The 21,379-nt window shown below is 35.6% G+C and overlaps 2 protein-coding genes across 2 annotated transcripts in view; one reads left to right on the top strand and one right to left on the bottom strand.

Annotated features, from left to right (window-relative positions):
• SPATA1 (spermatogenesis associated 1) overlaps positions 1-15,676 on the top strand; it is a 49,202-nt gene extending 33,526 nt beyond the window's left edge. Inside the window, 8 exon segments of the mRNA XM_035018155.1 lie at positions 3,413-3,524; positions 4,391-4,516; positions 7,302-7,480; positions 9,261-9,359; positions 10,011-10,066; positions 10,068-10,098; positions 11,863-11,928; positions 15,651-15,676. Coding sequence (XP_034874046.1) covers positions 3,413-3,524; positions 4,391-4,516; positions 7,302-7,480; positions 9,261-9,359; positions 10,011-10,066; positions 10,068-10,098 — 603 coding nt within the window. The 3' untranslated portion in view covers positions 11,863-11,928; positions 15,651-15,676.
• Positions 10,735-21,379, bottom strand: part of CTBS (chitobiase) — a 48,179-nt gene continuing 37,534 nt past the window's right edge. The window contains exons 4-7 of the mRNA XM_035018156.1: positions 15,631-15,799; positions 13,969-14,066; positions 13,556-13,717; positions 10,735-11,489 (exon numbers count right to left, since the gene is read on the bottom strand). Coding sequence (XP_034874047.1) covers positions 11,298-11,489; positions 13,556-13,717; positions 13,969-14,066; positions 15,631-15,799 — 621 coding nt within the window. The 3' untranslated portion in view covers positions 10,735-11,297. The remainder of the gene's footprint in view (positions 11,490-13,555; positions 13,718-13,968; positions 14,067-15,630; positions 15,800-21,379) is intronic.

Raw genomic sequence — 21,379 nt, 5'->3', positions numbered from 1 at the left:
CTATATGTTATTTGGCACGAAGTTCTTATGTGAACACTAGAATAACTTTTGCACTTTTTTGGCCCTTTTAATGCTTTTTTTTGGCCCGAATTCTTCTTTATTGCATATCAAGATACTAACCTGCTTTCTTTTTGTATACATTTATTTGGCATACCCTCATCTTCCTTCCCCACTTTTTATCCAGCCTTTCTGAATTGCTTTGTTTTCGGTATGTCTTTTTTTAAGATTTTTATTTATTTATTTATTTATTTGAGAGAGAGAGCAGAGCAAGAGAGAGCGAGCATGAGCTGGGGTGAGGGGCAAAGGGAGAGGGACAAGCAGACTCCCTAGTGAGCAGGGAGCCCAATACAGGGCTTGATTCCAGGACCCTGAGATCATGACCTGAACGGAGGCAGACGCTTAACTGACTAAGCTACCCAGGCACCCCTAGGTATGTCTTATATGTACAGCTTAGATAGAGTTGGGTTTTGCTTTGTGAGACAGTCTGAAAATATTTTTCATTTCATAGGTGAGTTACGTCTGCTTATGTTATTGATAGGACTGATGTGTTTGTCCTGAGATTTGTCATTTTATTTTATGTTACAGTTACTGTGAGTTACTATGTAGTTTATTTGTACTTTTCCCCCCTCCTCATTTTAGGAAGGTTGTATTTTTGTTCTAGTGCTTACTTTTACACTAATACATTTATACTAGTATTCTTAGTCTTTTTCCTTTTTTAAAAATGTATGCTTCCGCTTTTGTTACCTCTAAAATTATCCACTGACTCCTACCTGTTATATTCAGGGGGATCAAAAAAATCTCCTTTCTTCTCTCATGTATTTTTAATTGTGTTATTTCTACTGTGTCAAAGAATATAACATTTTTATACCATACTTCTACTCTTACCCCCTCAGCTTTTGTTTTAGTCTCAGATCTGTAATTAAATATATTCAACACTTACTGCCAGTTCTTTTGCAGATTTTTCAATCATCTCTTCATTGGATTAAGCTCAATTTAAAAAAGCACCTCACTATAATATTCTCTTCTTCCACATTTAAAACTTTGTCTAGAGCGGAGTTAAGCAAACTAGGGCCTGCAGACTGTTTTGTAAGGCCTTGGACCTAAGAGTGTTTTCTACATTTTTAAGGAATTGAAAAAAAAGAAGAATCATGACAGAGACCATATGTGGCCCACAAAGCCTAAATTATTTACTCTCTGGCCCTTTACAAAATTTGTTAATCCATGTTACAGAATTTTGTTACCTGAAGGATAACTTGATCTTTTTTTCTTTCAGTTTCTTTGAAATGTTGCTCTACTGATGTCTTGTTTTATATATGTTACTAATAAGTGTGGTGCCTTGTTTTCTTTTCTTTGTACACTAGCTTGCGTATATTTGTCTGGAAGGCCAGAGGAGTCCTTTAATGTGTACTAGTTTTACCAGACGGTATCTCAATTGAGAATTCTAGATCAGGTTTTTCTGGGTACACAGTGGATCCCTGCAGTGTGAAAATTAGGACTTCTTTATTTCAGGAATGTTTTCTAAAATTATAATTTCAGAAAACAATTCAGTTAGTAGGATCCATTCTATTGTTTTCTTTTTTTTCTTTACCTTTTATATATGTTACTTTCTCTAAATAACATATAAAATAGATATAAATAAAAATAGTAAAATAGATATATTTTACTATATTTTTGTGTTTCATTTTCTTTGCTCTTTTTATTTGTATTCTCCACTATCCTTTTTTTCGCCATATTTGTTCCTTCTTGGATATGTGCTAATTTGTTCATTTGTGAAACAATTTTGTTTTTCCCTTAATTTCTTTCTTCAGTTTAGCCAACTTTCATTTCATATCTTCCTGTTGTTTTTCCTATTTTATTCTGAGTTTTAAAATTTCTGATTTGTGTTGTTGGTATCTACAAATGCTTGCTTAATTACATTTAATCTATATTGGAAGTATTGTTAAGTCTTTCTCTGCTTCATGGCTGCCTGTTTTGTCTTCTGTTTTGAGGGTTTTAAAAAGTAAATTTGTGTGGATGCTAGATTATTTTGTATTATGTTTACTTGTGTTGGATTTCTCCATATAAGTAATAATAACAGGTGTTCTTCCAGAGGAACAGGGAGTGGTGGTTTGGTGGTTCTTTTGCTTTTTAGATAAGGAGCCCCCTCTTCTGTTGATATAGCGAAATGCATCTATTTATTTCTTAAATGGGGTCTTTGGTGTCTATTTTCTTTGAATTCTCTTCTTCTAATTTAATTCAGCAGAGCTGTTATCTTGGCCACTTTCTTCTTTTCTCTTACCACCTGGGCCTAGGGAACACCTCTTCCAAAGTATTTTTCTCTCTCCTAGAAGCTGCCTTCCCATGATTACAACCTCTGGCCCCCTACATTTTATAATCCGTTTCTTTTGGCCTCCTCATCAAAAGTGCTCTGACTTACAAGATCTTATCCTTACTCTCAGTATTTCTTCTATGCATGTGGGGCCCTCTCCTTCTAGACTAAATCGTGGTTGTTTATTGTGTTATCTTTGTATAGCAATCTCTAATGCACAGTCCATGTAGGTGGGCTCCTGAGCACACTCTGCTAATCTAGAGTGTTTATTTCCCCACTTATATGTAAAGTAAAGTATGTGTAGATTAAAGGAGTCTGTGTCCTAGTTATGCTGTAGACATAAATTATGGGTAATTTTATTTGCTTTCCTTTTATAGTAATTGGGAAGATATATGGAGAGATTGTAATTTAGGTGGTTGCCATTAACTTATTGGAACCTGAACATTAAAAACTAGGAAAAGAACAATAAAACAAAGGGGTAAGGATTTAATGAAGATAGAAGAAGAAACTAAGAAGTTACAGAAGTAAAAAACCTAGCAGAATTGAAAACAACTCAAGATCTATGAAGTGCTAGTGAGAGAAACATCAACATTGGTAAGGCTTAAGGTAGTTTATCGTAAAAGGGTGGTAACACAAAAGTTAGGAAAGGTAAAGGTGATACAAACAAATACAGAGCAGATAAAATATATGAGAATAAAATATATGCTAAAATTTGAAAATGTAATACATATTCTAATTTTCAAAGCAGATATAAATTATCAAAGTTGACCCAATTTTAAAAAAATCAATAGTCATCTTAGAAAAATTTTAAAATCATAACATGTAACTAAGAAATCTTGGAAGGAAATCATGTTTAGGAAGGATTAATGGATTTTTTTTTTTCCTATTAAGTGAAGTGCCTGTGTATAATATCCAAGGAATAGTGGAATGGAGAAGCTGGAGCACAAGAGAGAATCTCTATAGTTATAAATAAAGATTTGGGAGTTCGTCACCATATGAGTAAAAAAAAATGCATTGCTGTTGTGAATTATCAAATGCTTACAGATAGGTGAAAAGTAATGTGTCATCCTACCATATCCTACTGATTTTCATGTTTGCTTACAGATAGGTAAAAAAGAGTGCATCACCCTACCAGAGCTTATTGATTTTCCTTCACTTCCTTGTCAACCTGCTCTTTCTCCCGGAATAACTGATACCTCTTTATTACAGATTGAAAGTAAGTATGATGACACTATAAGTACAGATGATTCTATGAGATAAAGTTAACTATTAATGGGAAGTTATTGCCTAATGGGTACAGAGTTTCAATTTGGGAAGATAAAGTTCTAGAGCTAGATGGTGGCGATGGTTGCAAAGCATCATGAATGTACATAATGCCACTGAACTGTACATTTAAAAATAGTTAAAACTGTAAGTTTTATTATGTGTATTTTACCACAAAAATGTTACATTATTTTAAAGTATGTGAATTATATGTTAATTACTGCATATGTTTAATCACTAATATTTGTGCTTTTAAAAATATACATTTCTGGGGGCACCTGGGTGGCTCAGTCTGTTAAGCATCCAACTCTTGATTTCAGCTCAGGTCATGATCTCAGGGTTGTGAGATTGAGCCCCACGTTGGGCTCTGTGCTCAGTGCAGAGTCTGCTTGAGATTTCTCTCTCCCTCTCCCTCTGCCCCTGCTCATGTACACACTCTCTCTCTCGAAAATAAAACCTTTAAGTATATATGTGTGTACACACACACATTTTTCATGTAAGGACAATAAGTCTAGGTCCAAGATAAATTTACCAAAAGAATTAAACCAAGATGCATAACTACTTTAACTTTACCTAATTTCTACACATATATGTAAATGTAGAAGAGACATATGATACTCTTTACTTATCTGAAAATCCCCTTATGTATCTCTGTTAGAAACTGAAATGACTCCTCAGTATTTTCCATAGTGGCAAATGCTATACTGCAGCAAAAAAACCAGACTTTTGGGTAAAATTTACTCTTGCTATTTTAATTACTTTTAAGTTTTACACTTCCAGCTTTTAGCTTTTAGACATTGATGGGTTATTGCCTTTTAGGAGAGAAGATTATTGAACAAATGAAACAAGTAAAGGAAGAAAGACGATATCTGGAAAGAATTAGAGAAGAACTAATAAAAAAAGTTGAAAAGCTATTTGAACAAAGCAAATTAAAGCGATATCATGGTAAAGTTTATTACATCTTTTATCACTGGCATGCTTTACAGAAGGTTTTTAAAATTTTAAGTTCAAATTTTTTTATAACTGACATTTATTCATTATTGTCTACTGAATTTATAAATGCCACTGTTCTAGGGACTCAGGAGATAATAGGCAGACACAATTTTGTCTCTGCCCTCAAAGAGCTTATAGTCCAGTGAGAAAATGATAATCAAGAAAACAAAAATGATGCATCCTGATGATGCCATGATAAAGGAATTACAGAATTGTACACACAGGAGTACAGAGGAAGAACACCCAAATTAGATGGAAGAGATCAAGAAAGGCTTCCAGGAAAAGCTTTAAGTATGCTAGAATCTGAAATGTGCCTCTTCTTGACTATAGGCCTTCAGACATGTTTTTCCCTCTGTCAACTACATCTTTTCCTTCTGTCTCCCCTCTTCCCAGCTCACCTGGCTATTTCCTACTAGTCATTCAATCTCAGCTTAGATATCACTTACTCTAGAAGCAATCTCTGGATCCTAGTCCTCCCTACATGCTTAATTTTGTGCTATGTGTCTATCTACTTTGCTAACCTAAATGAGTGAATTGAAGGAATGAGAGAAATTAGGTAGAAAAGCAGCTAGTTTTCTTGCAACAGAATTAGAAACAAGTATTATTAGGACTGGTAGACATGGAAAAAATGAGCCAGAATGGAGAAAGTATGGGATAATGGTTTGAGAGATGTTAAAGGGTTTGAAAGGACTGCATTTTGGATTGTATTTGAGGATTATATGAATAAAAGGTATAAATGGAATTAACTGGTTTTAGGATCCTCAATTTACAGCAAAATTATTGCTTCAGTACTAGAACTGACTGAAGGTTATAGGCAATGTCAGGAGATAATTCTGCAGGTTCCACCTCATAATATTAAGTGTTATCCCGGAAATGGTGGCAATGACTCGGCTTTTTTGTACTGTTAAAAGTGATTTTATCAGATAAATTTGAGTAATGGACTAAAAATCATAGATTTTGAGTAATGGACTAAAAATCAAGATTCTAATACCAGATCAGTCTTTTACTTATTTCTCCTCTTTGTGCCTCCCTTTTTCTGTTTATAAAATGAGAATGATCATTCACTTTCTATTTTAACAGGAATGTTTCAAGATAAAAGGCATGTATCAACCATCAAATATTTATTGAGGTTATGTGCTCCATTCCCTACATTGTTTTAAATGCTGAGGATATAGCAGCAAACAAGATAAACAAGGCCCTGCTCATAGGAGCTTGCTTCTAATGGGAGGAGACAGACAGTAAACAAATAAGACAATATCAGCTACTGACCAGAGCTCAGAAGTCCATTTAAAAAAAAAAGCATAGTAAAGGGTGATGGGGCAGGAGAGATGCTTTAGCTAGGGTTTTCAAGGAAGGCATCACTGAGGCGATATCATTAAGATATGATTAATAAGGAGGCAGGCAGGTAAAGAGAGGGAAAAAACCAGTCTGAACAGAAGGAACACTAAAATGTCAAGGTCTAGAGATGGAAATGAGGTTGCAGTAGTAAGGACCTGAAAGGAGGCCAGTGTGGCTGGAACGTAATACAGAGTAATGTAGAGGAAAATAAAAGCTCAGCAAGGAACAGATAGAATAAAATCTAAACTTCTTGAATTGGCCTAAGTAAGGTAGGATGCCATTGTTGGGTTTTTAAGCTAGAGGTTTATATGATTTAAAAAATATTTTTAAAAGATCAGAATGACTGCTGTATGGAATAGTCGGTTAGAGGGGCAAGAATGGAAGCAGGGAGACCAGTTAGAAACATAATGTACTTTCAGAAGATGATAGTGGGGTGCCTGGATGGCTCAGTCAATTAAGCATCTGACTTGATTTCAGCTCAGGTCATGATCGCAGGGTTGTGAGCTCGAGCCCCATGTTGGGCTCTGCGTTCAGTGGGTAGTCTCCTTGAGATTCTTCTCCCTCTCCCTCTGCACACACACACATGTGCACGCTCTCAGGATAAATCTTAAAAAAAAAAAAAATGATAGTGGATTGACTAGGGACATAACTTTGAAGAAGGTAGAATGTGCCAGATGCTGGAAGTATTTTGGCAATAGTACCAATAGAACCTGCTGAGAGATTGGATATAAGGCATGAGGGAAATAATAAACTCTTGAATTTTAATCAAATCACCATATAGACTTTTTAAATTTGGGGTTTTCATTTCTTTGATAATCTTTTAAACATATGCATATTCTGATATAGTAGCATACAGTTTGTGTTCCTGTTAAGTTTGTATTTAGACTCTCCTTGGTGTCAAAGTGATTCCCTAAATTGGCAGTATTTAATTTCTAATTTTCTCAACTAAGGGGCTCAGGTTTAAGATAAGCTTGGAGATATATTTGGAATAATTTTAATAAGTGATAAATCAGAATCAGCTTATTTTATAAAACATATTTTGGGGGCTGAAAAAATATTATGCCTTTCTGTTTATCATTTTAATTAATGACTTCAAATCAGATTATGGAAAAAAGTGATCAAAATAAATAGACACATTTTCTATAGGTAATATTTTTAATCAAGATTTTTCAGAAATTACAAGTTTAAAGAACTTGGTTCCTATGTTTATCACTACTATATTCATAAGGCAAATCCTTTTATCTAATAAACATTTCAGTCTTTGCTTTAATTTCCTCAACATATGAATGAGGGAAGAAGGGTAGGGTCGTAGAAGGGTTTAAATTAACTCGTGTCCTTTCCAGATTGAAAAGTTTAATCCTTTAGTCAGACTCACACTATAGTCTGCTTTTTTTTGTAGCCTGTGATGGTTGGAAGAAAAAATACTTTGAAACAAAGAAAATTACAGCATCATTAGAGGAGGTTTTAACAAAACTTCGAGAAGATTTGGAACTTTACTATAAAAAACTGCTCATGCAACTTGAAGCCAGGGAGATCAAGATGAGACCAAAGAATCTGGCAAACATCACAGACTCTAAGGTACTTATTACTAAATGTGTTCACCTTCTATTAGAGAATTCTACTCAAAATACATGGTTTATCATTATTAGTATAATCATATGTAGGATGCTTTGGGCTACAGGTAACAAAACCTTGACTTAACCTGACTTAAACAATACGAAAATTTATGATCTCATATAATGGTGCTGAAAAGATATAATCAGAAGCTTAATGATATCTTCAAAGAGACTAGGCGCTTCCAGTAGTTCTTCCCTATTATTTTCAGTGTTGGCTTCTTAATAAGACTGCTTTTCCTCATGGTACAAGTAGAGTTGCCAATGGCTAGTAGGGCTATATGCCTCCCAAATAATATATAAAATTTGGGCGCCTGGGTGGCTCAGTTGGTTAAGCGACTGCCTTCGGCTCAGGTCATGATCCTGGAGTCCCAGGATCGAGTCCCGCATCGGGCTCCCTGCTCAGCGGGGAGTCTGCTTCTCCCTCTCCCACTCCCCGTTTGTGTTCCCTCTCTCGCTGTGTCTTTCTCTGTCAAATAAATAAATAAAATCTTTAAAAAAAAAAGAATATATAAAATTTTTCTTTTAGCCTGATGGGGGTTCAGCCAGGCCTAACCTGGATTAATAGTAGTTATTAGGGAGTGTTGTGTGCTAACTTAGACTACTTGGGATCTACCTCGGGATAGGGTCACTTTCTTTGGAAAAGAGATGAATACCTGATGAAATAACAGTATGCACTACATTCCTTTTCTGTAGCTGGGGAGTAGTTAATAAGACCCACAGAATCTAAAGGTATTAATATTCTAAGGAAATTATTAAATTGATTTTTTTCTTGATAGTATTGAACCTTGATAGATCAGAAATATGAAGTTTACTTTTTGAGTGATTCTGCCATCTATATACAACAAATAAATTCTAGAGGCCATTTATCAATTTTTGTTGGTTGACCAAAAAAGATAAATCCATACTTTTAAACTTTAGACATGATGAAATAGTACAAGTTTGCTATTTTATTTTTCCCCAGTCTTCTTGAGATATAATTGGCATATAACATTAGATATATACAACATGATTTGATATATGTGTATATTGTGAAATGATTACAATGTTTAGTTATAAACTATTTTTCTTGTGATGAGAACTTTTAAGGTCTATTCTCTAAGCAACTTTCAAATACACAATACAATATTTTTAACTATAGTTATCATGCTGGACATTATACCCTCAGAACTTCACCCATTTCCCCCTATTCTCTACCCACCCACCCCCACAAATCTGTTTCTATGAGTAAAAGCTTACCATTTTAGATAAATCTAATGTAAAACTCAAATAGGTTCAAGTAATGGTTTGTCCATTTTAGCTGATACTTTTTATTTTGCATAGCTGATTTTTTGTTTTACCAAATAGTTTTTGTTGACCACTATACTTCATAAACTTTTCTAAACAAAAATAACCAAAAAGGCTTTTAAGTAATACTAATCTGATTCAGCTAATGAAGTATAATGACAATTTCAAAAGCTTTCCTAGTATCTTCCTTTTGTAGTAATAGTTCTTGCCTTTGTAGTGCTAATTTAATGGCAACTTGTACAGATATCTACTTATTTTTATAAAACATGAATAAAGGTAGTAGAACAGAAGAGAATGTGGTCCCTGAGACTTAAGAAATTTACTCCAAAGCAATGAGTTTATTTTATGCAATAGGTTATTCTTATGATTTGCTTTTTTGGTATTATCACTTCGTAGTTTACAAGGCAATTAAAAATAAAAATAGATGTTATAAGGAGGTCTTTATGTATTTCACACAGAATTACCTTATAATCCAGATCACTGAAGTACAGCATGCAATTGACCAACTTAAGAGAAAACTGGATACTGACAAAATGAAACTCATGATAGAAGTTAAGGTAATTTCCTAATCAGATAAACATTTATCTTGAAATAAGTTGTTTTAGTATTTTAATTTTGGGTATCAATAGTCTTAAAATTGTTACTTAACAACCAAGAGCAGGAGTGAAAAAAATGCAAGAATTAAATCCTGTGTAAAGGTGCATGTATAACAAGGCCAAAGTAAAATTAGTAGAATTTCCCTAAGTAAAGGAAAAGGACCTTCTGAATCAGTATATAGTCTCAGTATTTTAAAAGTAATTTTCATATATTAGAGTGATCCATAAATCTGACAAACCACTGAACTCTGAGCTCCATTTAGTTTTTTTTACCTGTTCTGGGGGTAATTATCTCATGCTGATTATTTTCATATATAATTATATAAAAGCTCAGAGTTCAATTCTTTATCAGAAATAGCTCTATGACATGAATAATGACCCCTTTCTAGAATCAGAACTTTCTGCAATGATACAGCCGCCACTAGCCACATGAGGATATTGAGCGCTTGAAATGTAGCTTGTTGTGTAACTGAGGAACTGATTATTAAATTTTATGATTTGTTACTCTAATGCAATTCTAGATTCTTTTCACTAGCAGCATTCAATTAGGCCTCTCTCAATTTTAGAAGGGTAAGATCAAAGTTCATTTTTGAAAGGTGATTCTTTTTATAGGTGAGAAAACAAGCAGTTTCAGATTTACGCACATTGAAAACTGAACCGGCACAGAAGAAAATTAACACATCTTTACAATCTCAATTAGGTATGTTAATTTAAAACTTATCAAAAAATTTAACCATTATTCTCCTTGGCACAATATTTTATATAAATCATATTTTTTCACTTGTGGATTTTACAAAGTGTTTCAGGAAAAAAAAAAGCAAACCGGTGGCTATTTAGTTAGTTTTGAAGCTTTTAATTTTCATTTTTAAAGACAGTTTGTTCATTGTATTTTAATTAAAAGCAATCTGGAAATATAAAATAGGGATATTGAATTTACATCCAGAGCTATGATACAGATTAGTATCTAAGAATTTAAAATTTTAGAAATACAAAGACAATAGTAGTAATTCAACAGATACTATGGAATTTTCCTCTGCCATAAATAATTGGGTAAATAGGAAATGAAATATTCTCAATTCCAATTTGAAGGCAGAGAGAATATACAGGGAAGACAGATTTATGTAAGTCCAGAGTTCAAAGATGCAGATTTTTAATCTGTGTTTATAGGAACTAATATAAGTGTAACACAATATTCTTAATTGCCCTAAGAGAACAGAGACCTCTGTACATTTAGAAAAATTCTAATTGTGCAGAGAAAATAATTGAGAAACCAATGTCTTTAATTAAAAGTAAAATGCATATATAAACTAAGAAATAAATTATAGATGTTCATAAATGAAAGAATAATTAGAAAGGTAAAGTTTCTGCTATAAACTCATAAAAATAATTTTAGTGAAAAATATTAGGTAGCTCTAACCTACTAATTCAAAATATTATCTTGTATTTTAATCCTTTCCCCCCCACCCTGGAGACTTGTGAGTTTAATTGAAGTGCATCAGAGAACTATATGAAATCAGGAAGAGAAAAATTGTCCACATCAGCTTGATGAACCTAAATAAATTTATTGAACAAAAAGTATAGAGCAAATGGCTTCTCATAGTCTAGGTTTTTAAAAATCTACTCTGAGCAAATAATTTCCACTTCAAATTATACATATTTTTTAAATTAGCATAATAAAATTCTGAAAATTTTTCCCAATTATAGTAAACATAGAAAAATAATATAGTAAGTTGATTTCTTACCTTTGTTTTTAGACAACCAAAGCATTTCTTTAAAGTAGAATAACTATGACATGACAAAAATGTGTACATTTAAATGTGTACATTTTTATCTCTTCAAGAAACTGATTTATACTGATCATTTTTCTAAATCTTAATAGTTTGACAAAACTATTATCTGTCACAGCTTTGGTTTTAAGACTTTCCACATTTCTTCAGTTTGCTGTTTGGCCACAGCATCTCCAGAATAGTCAAGACAATTTGCGTGCCACATGCCAATGCCTCGCAAGCCATGCTTTTGTATGTATGCTGCTTTTAAAGAAATGCTCTGAGGGTTATCATACCACACTTGATGAAAATTGCCAGAAGAATCCTATAAGAATAAATTAAACTATTCAGTAGAATATCAAATCCAACGATTCAAAAAGAATACAGTGAAATAATAGAAATTTTAGTGCACGGTACTTTCACAACAGCAGAGATTACACAAATGAGCTTTGTAATGTAGTCTGTACTGTTTTTAAAGTCCTTTTCATGTTCTCATGCCCTAAGATTCCTTCCTTGGTCTGATCTGATGATTATCAACCAAGATGTACAAACTCCTGGGACCCACATGAAACCTACTTAATCAAAATATTCCAGGGTTGGAACTAGGACATATATTTGTGTTTTGCCATCCCATTAGGTAATTCTGATACCTATGGTCCTCTAGAACCAGCTTATGCATTTTTTTGTACTCCCTACAGTTCCTGGAAATGTACTTAGGAGCTCAGCGGATGATTTTGTTCATGATGAATCAGCCAAATCAAAAGGTAATGGGTGGGGAAAATATCTCCTTTAATAGGTCTTACAGAATTAAGAACCATAAACTAGCCTGTAAAGTCCTCCCCAGCATCAACTGCCTCTATCTAGTACTAACACAGTCTCTCTTAGAAGGTACATAAGCTATTGGATAAGGGATAAAAAGAACTAGGGAAAAGGGGAAAAGATAGGAAGTAAAAAATAGAATGAACTGTGATTTCAAATAATTTACTGATTTTTATATAACATCTGGGAAACTTTCAAAGGCAATTCTCAGTGGATGCCAGTAATATGTTTATGGTAGCACCACTGGAATTAGAGTAGTCCCCTAAGATTAAAGGACATTATTCACTTGGTAAATGAATAAACTGTGGCATATTTAAGTATAGTAGACTTGTTTACTACAAGCTCTTTAACTTTGAAAGGCAACTTATAGAACTTAATTTTGCAGATTTGGGGGCAAACCCAAAGTCATAGGTCTCTGAATTTTGCCATTATTGTGGCAAGTACTTTGAGCCTTTTTGATACTGTTAAGGAATTTCAAATGCCTCAAAATAGTGAAGGGTGAAAAACTGAGTAAATGTAAGATTAACGTGTGCATGATGAAAGCGCATAAGAAAGCAGAATGATTCTCTTCAGTCACAGCAAGAAATTTGATTTTGGTTGCTATGGAATTTTACAATAAATGAAAGAGAAACAAAATAGTTTTATAACTAGATTGTTGTCTAAAGTGCCATTAAATGAATGGCCTTCAAAGGCTTATCAAAATGTTTCCTGAATTCTAAAACTTTAAAGAAGGTTAGTCAGGGACAACAAAAACACAGTACGTCAGAGTGTAAACTGTTACACTGTTTGGCAAAGACAGGAGTATGATATACCCTAATTTAATATGGATCTTAATTAGTTATATAGATTACAAGCCTAGTTAATGAATAGGTATAGAATTTTCAAAATTTAGAAGGCTCTACATCAAAGCTTTCTATGTAATTGATGTACATGCCTGTATAACAAAATGAAATATTAAAGAATTTATATTCTTTCTGAAATCAACTTACATCATGACATTTTAGGGCTCCTTTTACAGTGACAAAATCCAAAGTAAATTCAAAGATGATTTGTAATTAGATTTTTGAGGTGTAGAAAAGTTTTATTATGCTAAAGGTAAATTATGAAAAATGTAACTTTTCTTTGCCTCTTTGGTATAGCAATTCCTATTTATCTAAATGACCAGAGCAAGTCTGTCAGGTAGTGTTTCTTCAGTGTTTCTGTTTATAATATAATTTGTCTAATATCACATAGTTTATACCATTTTCCACTAATGCATTTCTTATTCTCAGCGTCATGCCTCCCTATAAAACAGCCTCATCAGAATCCTTAGGCTACTTTGAAATGGTGGCTTACAGAGCTAGTAACCTATTTTGGCCCAAAACCACAGTTAAATCCTGTTTGTGATATAACACCATCTAAAATGACAAGTGGCCCATGCAGAGCAGTTCCATTATTACTATAACTTGACCTCCTCACTGGCAAAGTAAAGTACTTGATTAGACAAGTTTACTCATGTAAACAGTAGTCTGTATATTGTACCCTAAAAGAAAACGGATAGAATAAAGATTCATAATTTGTGAAAAGTCTTACTTTATAATTATAATAAGAAGCTTGCTGATCTTTATCCCAGTGGCTTCCAGAAATAGAACTATTTACTTGCTTCATAATTATTTTATAGGGCACCTGACGTCCTGAGGTAATACCACAAGAAGCCCTCCAGGAAGGGACTTTTGGAATGGTACAAACACAATCCTAGAAATACAACAATGTTCGTGTTATAGATTTAAGCAAATCAGAAAAACTATATTAGAAATAAAACGTATACTATAAATTGACTATACAGAATAAAAGTTAAATTTCATTATTAAAATATGTAACACTCAGAAACTTCCATGGGATTAAATAATTAAACTCTACTTTTAGTCTCAAACTTCTACATATGAAACAAAACAGGCTTTAAAGAATAGAAAGAAAAAAATTATATAAGAAAAATCCTTACTTACCTCTAATAGATTTAGACAGGTATAATCATAACCATACCAGGGAACACCCATTACAAGTTTGTTAGGGCTAATGCCTATCTTGATGTAGTCATCATACCCTAATCAAATTGGGACAGAAAAAGCAGAAAGAAAAAACTTTTTCTTTTTATATTCTAATGGGTTTATACAAACTATGCAGCCATTCAGAATTGAGGTTTGAAAAACCAGGTACATTTTTGCAAAATAACTAATACAGTGTTTCCCTAACATGACATTATAAACATCATCCCTTAAGAACTAAATGATTTCTTTTTGAATAATAGAAAACAAAATTCACAAAATTTAATTCTGGGAAGAATAACATTTCAGGGGAAAGCATGTTAATTTTGTCTATTAACTGCTGAGATTTCTGAAGTTTCAGAAAAGTTCATAAACTTTCTGGCAGGGATGGTCTCAGAATTTTTTTTTTTAAGATTTTATTTGAGAGAGCATGCACAAGCAGAGGGGGAGCAGGAGAGGGAGAAGCAGGCTCCCCACTGAGCTCGATCCCAAGACCCGAGCCGAAGGCAGACACTTAACCGACTGAGCCACCCAGGTGCCCCTCACTTGTGCTTTCTAGAATTACAGCCAGGGACAAGAAATGTCCCCTCAATCTGTAGTTATGGCAATGAGAAAAATGAACAAATTCCTGGTCATTCCCTTTTGTGCCCAATGCAAAATATGTTTTCCCACCAAAAGATATTGCAAGATTATCGAGAATGTTTAAGTAAATTTGTTTTTCAGAGCCTTTAAAGTTAATTATGTACTATTTAAATATCCAGGTCTCAAACATCCTTGATAATGAGCCTTTTATTGATAGAACACAGTTATCTCCTTTATGAAATACAGTTTGGGAACACTGGATTAAATAATTGCTTTGTAACTAACAATTATTTTTTTTATTTTTAAATAGCATATGCATATGATCAGACTGTTAACTTGGATGTGATAAGGCTGTGTTAAGACTTTAAGACTTTATCTCTAAATTAAAAGGTTTTTATTTATTAATCAACACTTAAATCAGGGCCAATTATCCCAGAAATTTTCACTTGAGTCCAAAAGATAGCAAGCAATTGTTTATTCAGTTGGCTGATGGGATACAAACCAAACTTCAGAAAGGCTAATGCAAAGCCCACATCATATGAATGACAGAAGTGACATTTTTAATATAGCATGGGCACTAATAATAAATGCCAAGTAAGACAGTCCTCTATCAATCATGCATAGTAGGTACTCACATTATAACTATCTTAGCTATTAAATTATTTAACGGTTATTTCAGCAAAAATACCCTGGCAAATTCTAGAAAAACAAGTATCTCCTTCATGTAATTTTGGGACAAGAGTGTTGACTTGAAGTTAATAGTCAGCTGCTTGAGTCCCAACTAAATAATACCTTAATATAAACAGTGCAATGAGAACTTAACACTCATCATCTGATCTATAATAGAGGATTAATAATACACCTATCCCAGAAGATTTTTAGAAGAATTAAGTGAAAACTTTAGAACGTGTAAACTTGAAAGCTCTCCAAATTAAGTGATATTCATGTTTCAAGGAAGCTTTATAAATGGAAAAGGTATACAAATGACTTAGAAATACTAAAATAATCTTATTGTTTAAGTGATCATTTGTGGATTCTTACCAGTTAATGTCTCCTTATAGGGAGCATTGGCTGCTGCAATACATTCTGACAAGACCTGACTTTGTTCATCATAAGACATCACAAAGAGAAAGTCACAAGCATCTGCAATTCCAGCATAATTATAGCACCTGTCTTTGCACTTTGGAGACCAAGTTACATCAAAGGTTACCTGCGGAAAAACACATGCGTTTTTATGTAACATGATCAAATATGCTTATTATGTCCGTTTTTTTGATTACATATTTTCTTGCCTCATACTATCCAAGAAAAAAGACCTCTTTACATATATGAACATAGGGTCTGACACTTATAGAAATATAACAGTTCTAAGATGACTGAGCTAGATATATATTTGGACAGATACAACGACCAGGAACAGGGCGCTGTGTAGAAAAGGAGTTTTAAACATAGGTGTAATGACAGTAGGGTGTAGTGGGGCCTCCAAGCAACTAGGCAGTAAAGAAAGCGCGCTAAAAGAATTCAAATAATGTTTTTTTAAAATATCGTGCAGGCTAAATAGGTCATCTCTTGGCACAAGTTGACTCCTGTGTCGGGAGTTTAACACCCTGATATACAATTACATTACATGATAGGTTTAATCTAACATTACAATTAAAGAATAGTGGTTTATGGCTACAGGGATAAATCAACTCAAAATGTTGAACAAATCACTTAAATGGTCTTATAAAACTTGAGTGATGCATTTTGGTGAGCCAGTCTTCCACAAGGATGAGACTATTTAAAATATTTATTGCCTTAGCCAAATATTAGCCTTATTTTATATATGTGCAAATGTTCTAAAGCGTCAGTAAAGGTTTTTTTCTCTCATTAAACACATTATTACAAAAATTGAGATAGTTCAGTTAAAATTTTTATACTTTGGCCAATTTATCCTATTATAACTTTTTAGGACTTCATCAAAATTTTATAATTGTCTAAGTATTAGCACTAAAGGAAGCTCAGCTTCACAGGTACAAGCTTTCCTCAGTACTACAGCAAAATAGGTTATAAAGTGAATTTTTTTTACACATCTGATCCCATTTTATCACTGCCTATTATAAAATAGGAGCTATATTCTAGTAATAGAGAAACTTAATGATCACCTCTAAAGAGGTAAATTTCAAATAAGTCCTTACCCTCTGCTGAGCATTAAGAGTATTTTTACCTGGATTTTCCGTTATAGTTCATCTCCAGCATTAGTATATTAGACAAACCAAAATGATTTTGGTTTTACTCTTGACTCTATTATAACTGGGTCTATATCCTTAAAACATCTGAATCTGTTTTCCTACCTATAAAAAATGATGATGTAGAAAGAACGCTTCAGGAGGATTTCTAACTCTTTAATTCAATTACCATAATTCTGTAATCTTAATCATCTTTTCCCCAAAACTCATTTCTCCTTCCAGACTCTATTTAGTCATTTTTTTCTGGTGGCCAGTTTAAGAACTTTTGGGTCATTATTTGACTTCTCTCACACCCCAAAACTAATCTCGCATTTTCCCTTGAGTGGCTTCTCACAGATGTTCTGCCTCTTTCTTTCCATTAATTAATATTTATTAAACACTTCCTGGTGTTAAGGTTATGCCATCATCGTAATCCAAACTATAAATCTCAAGTTAGTAGACTTGGATTAGTCCGTACTGGTCTCCATTTCTCCTCTAAACTACTAAATACATACTACTGTGGAATAACCTTCCCCATACACTTTGTACCACGTAAACTCATTACATACAGAATAAAATGCATGTACTTCAGTCTGACATTCTGGATATTCCATAATCTGACCTGTCTTGGCAACTGTACCTCCCCCTAATTTTGAAATTGAATTTGACAAAGTAGCCCAAATTGTTCTCCTTGCCCCTCAAACATGGAAATATTCCTACTGCAAAGTCTTTGTTCAGTTTCTTCCTCCTTGCCCTTTCACTGTAGGAAAATCAGGACTAGCAAAGAGATTGTTTCCCACACACTAATTCTAACCTATTAGTAACAGCAATCTAGAGACTGAAGGAAAAGTTTTCTGAGAAGAAAATTTGTCAGGAGTATGGTGGCCTGCATACCAGGTATTTGCTATTTTTGATCTAAATTGTATTCATCTGAGGAGGGAGAGTTCAATTCAGTGATGTAGGAAAACCCAGAAATCAACCTGCTCCATAGACACGCCAAACCTACACCTCTCTATAGAGCAATTTCTCCTGAAGAACTGAGGACTGACTGAACAGCTTTTACACAACAGAAGATAAACACACCACCTAGAGAACAGCAAGAGAGACATAGACACAGTAACAAAAGAAATTCCCACCCCCTGATGCTGCTAACTGCAGTGGGGAAGGATATATACTGGGAGACTGTGAGCAGGTTTTTCTGCCTTGGGGCACAGGAGGGAGAAAGCAACGGTGTAAAAGACCCAACTAGAATATACAAGATCCAGTCCCAGAACTTTGTCAGACAGTGGGAGAGCTGCTGGAACTCTTTGGATTAGAAGGGCTGGAGAGCACCATGGTTTACATTCCTTCTCTACCTTGATAGCGTAAGCATGAACAGGAACAGGGTCTGGGTGACTGCCCAAGCCAGCCTACCATCTCAGTAAGCCCTGGGCTCCTAACCCACACCAGCCCCACCCATCCCACCAATGCAGATTGAGTACAATGCACACAGGACATCCCTAGTGAACACTAACTACAGTTCCAGATGTCTCACCAAGGTGACACAGGTGCCAAACACCCTAGAACACTCCAGGCCTGCACTGCTTTGGCTCCAAGTGATTTGCCAGGGTACCCCCTGGGCAAAGCACCCTGGGACACCCTGGCCTGCACCTGCCTCTGCTCCAGCCACTCTGCCAGGTATCCCTGCACAGATGCCCCAAGACACCCCCCCCACACCTTCCACCCACTTAATCTTCAGCTGTCCTACCAAGGCGTCTTCTGTGCAAAGAGCCCTGGACTGTCCCGGCCCATGCCCACTTCAGCTCTGACCATCCCACCAGGGTTGCCCCAACCTACAGGACAGCCACAGCTCCAGCCAGATAGCCAGCTAAAATCACCAGGTGCTACAATCTGCAGAGGGGATGATCATACACAAGACCATTTCTTCAAGTTTAGAAGTAGCTCTTCCATCTAATTCATAGAAACAAACACAGAAGGTCAATCAAAATGATAAAGAGGAATATGGTCCAAATGAAAGAACTCAGAAAAAGAACTAAATGAAATAAACATAAGCAATCTACCTATAAAGAGTTCAAAATAATGATCATAGTCACCAGAGGAAAGAGTGGATAAACTCAGAACATCAAGAAGAGATTAAAAAAAAATTTTTTTAATCAGAGTTGAATATGGTTACTGAGATGGAAGATACACTAGAGGGAATCAAGAGTAGATTAGAAGATGCAGAAAAATGGACCAGCAATCTGGAAGACAGAGTAATGGAAAGCACCCAACCTGAGCAGCAAAAAGATAAAACAATGAGGATAGCTTCAGGGTTATCTTGGACATCAAATGAACAAGCATCCACATTCTAGGGGTCCCAAGAAGAGGAGGAGAAAGAGGAAGACAGAAAACTTATTTGAAGAAACAATAGCTGAAAATGTCCCTGACCTAGGAAGGAAATGGACATCCAGGTTCAAGAATCACAGAGAGTTCCAAAGAAGATGAACTCAAGGTGAGGGGGAAAAGATGGCGGAGGAGTAGGAGACCCTATTTCAACTGGTCCCCAGAATTGAGCTGGATATCTACCAGACCACTCTGAGCACCCACGAAACCAGCCTGAGATGTAAGAAGATCTGGATCTCTACAAACAGAGTATCACAGGCGGTTGGTTTTGAGGTACGAAGTGGGGAGCCGTGATTCCGTAGGGAGATATCGGAAGATAAATGGCAGTGGGAGGGTGCCTGACCGTGGGGATCCTACACTGCTAGTGAGTGACAGCCTTGAGCGCTGCAGACGGGGCAGAGACTCACAGACCAGTAGCGGCGGGGAAAGGACTTCAGGGCAGCCCCTGGGGTGGAAACCCAGAGCGGCGGGGTCACATGAGCAAACTGGGAGCTGCTGGTGGTTTTAGAAGCACAAAGGGCAGAGACATGCTCCGACCTGGAGGCAGGACTGGGAGCACTGCGGAGGGGCGCACAACCCAGGCCACTGCAGTTTATAGCAGCACGGACAGAAACGGAGATGGTGTGGCCTGCAGAGCTCACTGAAGAACAGACTATAGTCTCTCTGCTATGAGGCAGAGTGTTGGAAACAATCTCTTCTGCTCTGACTTGCGGAAGAGAGGCAGAAAGCCGCCAGGGAAAGCCGCCGGAGAACAAAAGCCCCAAAGACTCCGCCCAAACAGGGTTGCCTGAATAACAGCGTGGCAGGCCCCTCCCACAGAAGACAGGCTGGGAAAACAAGAGGCCAGCAACCCTAAGGTCCCAAGGAAACAGGTGCATCTTGCTTGGGTTCTGGTCAATAATTTGGACTCTATACATTCCCTCAAACACCCATCAACAGAATGACTAGGAGGAGGAGCCCCCCAAATAGAAAGACTCAGAGATTATGACTTATGCCACAGATTTACAAATGGATGCAGATATAACCAAGATGTCGGAGATGGAATTCAGGCTAGCAATTGTGAAGACAATGGCTAGAATGGAGAAATCAATTAATGGCAACATAGAGTCTCTAAGGGCAGAAATCAAAGGTGAATTGGCAGAACTTAAAAAGGCTATCAATGATATCCAATCCAATCTAGATAATCTAACAGCTAGGGTAACTGAGGCAGAAGAGCAAATAAGTGATCTGGAAGACAATATAATAGATAAAAAGGGAAAAGAGGAGGCCAGGGAAAAACAACTCAGAATCCATGAAAATAGAATCAGAGAAATAAGTGACACCATGAAGTGTTCCAATGTCAGAATAATTGGAATCCTGGAGGGAGTGGAGAGAGAGAGAGGACTAGAAGATGTATTTGAGCAAATCGTAGCTGAGAACTTCCCTAATCTGGGGAATGAAACAAACATTTGAGTCCTAGAGGCAGAGAGGACCCCCTCCTAAGATCAAGGAAAACAGGCCAACACCCCGGCATGTAATAGTAAAACTTGCAAATCTTAGAACCAAGAAAACCATCTTAAGGGCAGTTAGGGGGAAGAGATTCCTTACGTACATAGGGAAGAACATCAGAATAACGTCAGACCTATCCACAGAGACCTGGCAAGCCAGAAAGGCCTGGCAAGACATATTCAGGGTACTAAATGAGAAGAACATGCAGCCAAGAATACTTTATCCAGCAAGGCTGTCATTTAGAATGGATGGAGAGATGCAGAGCTTCCAAGACTGACAGAAACTGAATATGTGACCACTAAGCCGGCCCTGCAAGAAATATTAAGGGGGGTTCTATAAAAGGAGAAAGACCCCAAGAGTGATCTACAACAGAAATTTACAGAGACAATCTATAGAAACAAGGACTTCACAGGCAACATGATGACAATTAATTCATATCTTTCAATAATCACTCTCAACGTGAATGGCCTAAACGCTCCCATAAAACGGCACAGGGTTACAGATTGGATAAAAAGACAGGACCCATCCATATGCTGTCTACAAGAGACTCATTTTGAACCTAAAGATACATCCAGACTGAAAGTGAAGGGATGGAGATCCATCTTCCATGCCAGCGGACCTCAAAAGAAAGCTGGGGTAGCCATTCTTATATCAGACAAATTAGATTTTAAACTAAAGTCTGCAATAAGAGACACAGAAGGACACTATATCAT

Source organism: Mirounga leonina, unplaced genomic scaffold (assembly GCF_011800145.1).
Source record: "Mirounga leonina isolate KUSES-001 unplaced genomic scaffold, KU_Mleo_1.0 Mir_173, whole genome shotgun sequence".
Taxonomy (NCBI): Eukaryota; Metazoa; Chordata; class Mammalia; order Carnivora; family Phocidae; genus Mirounga; species Mirounga leonina.
Note: the sequence above shows the minus strand (reverse complement) of the source record. Positions and strands in the feature narration are given on the sequence as shown.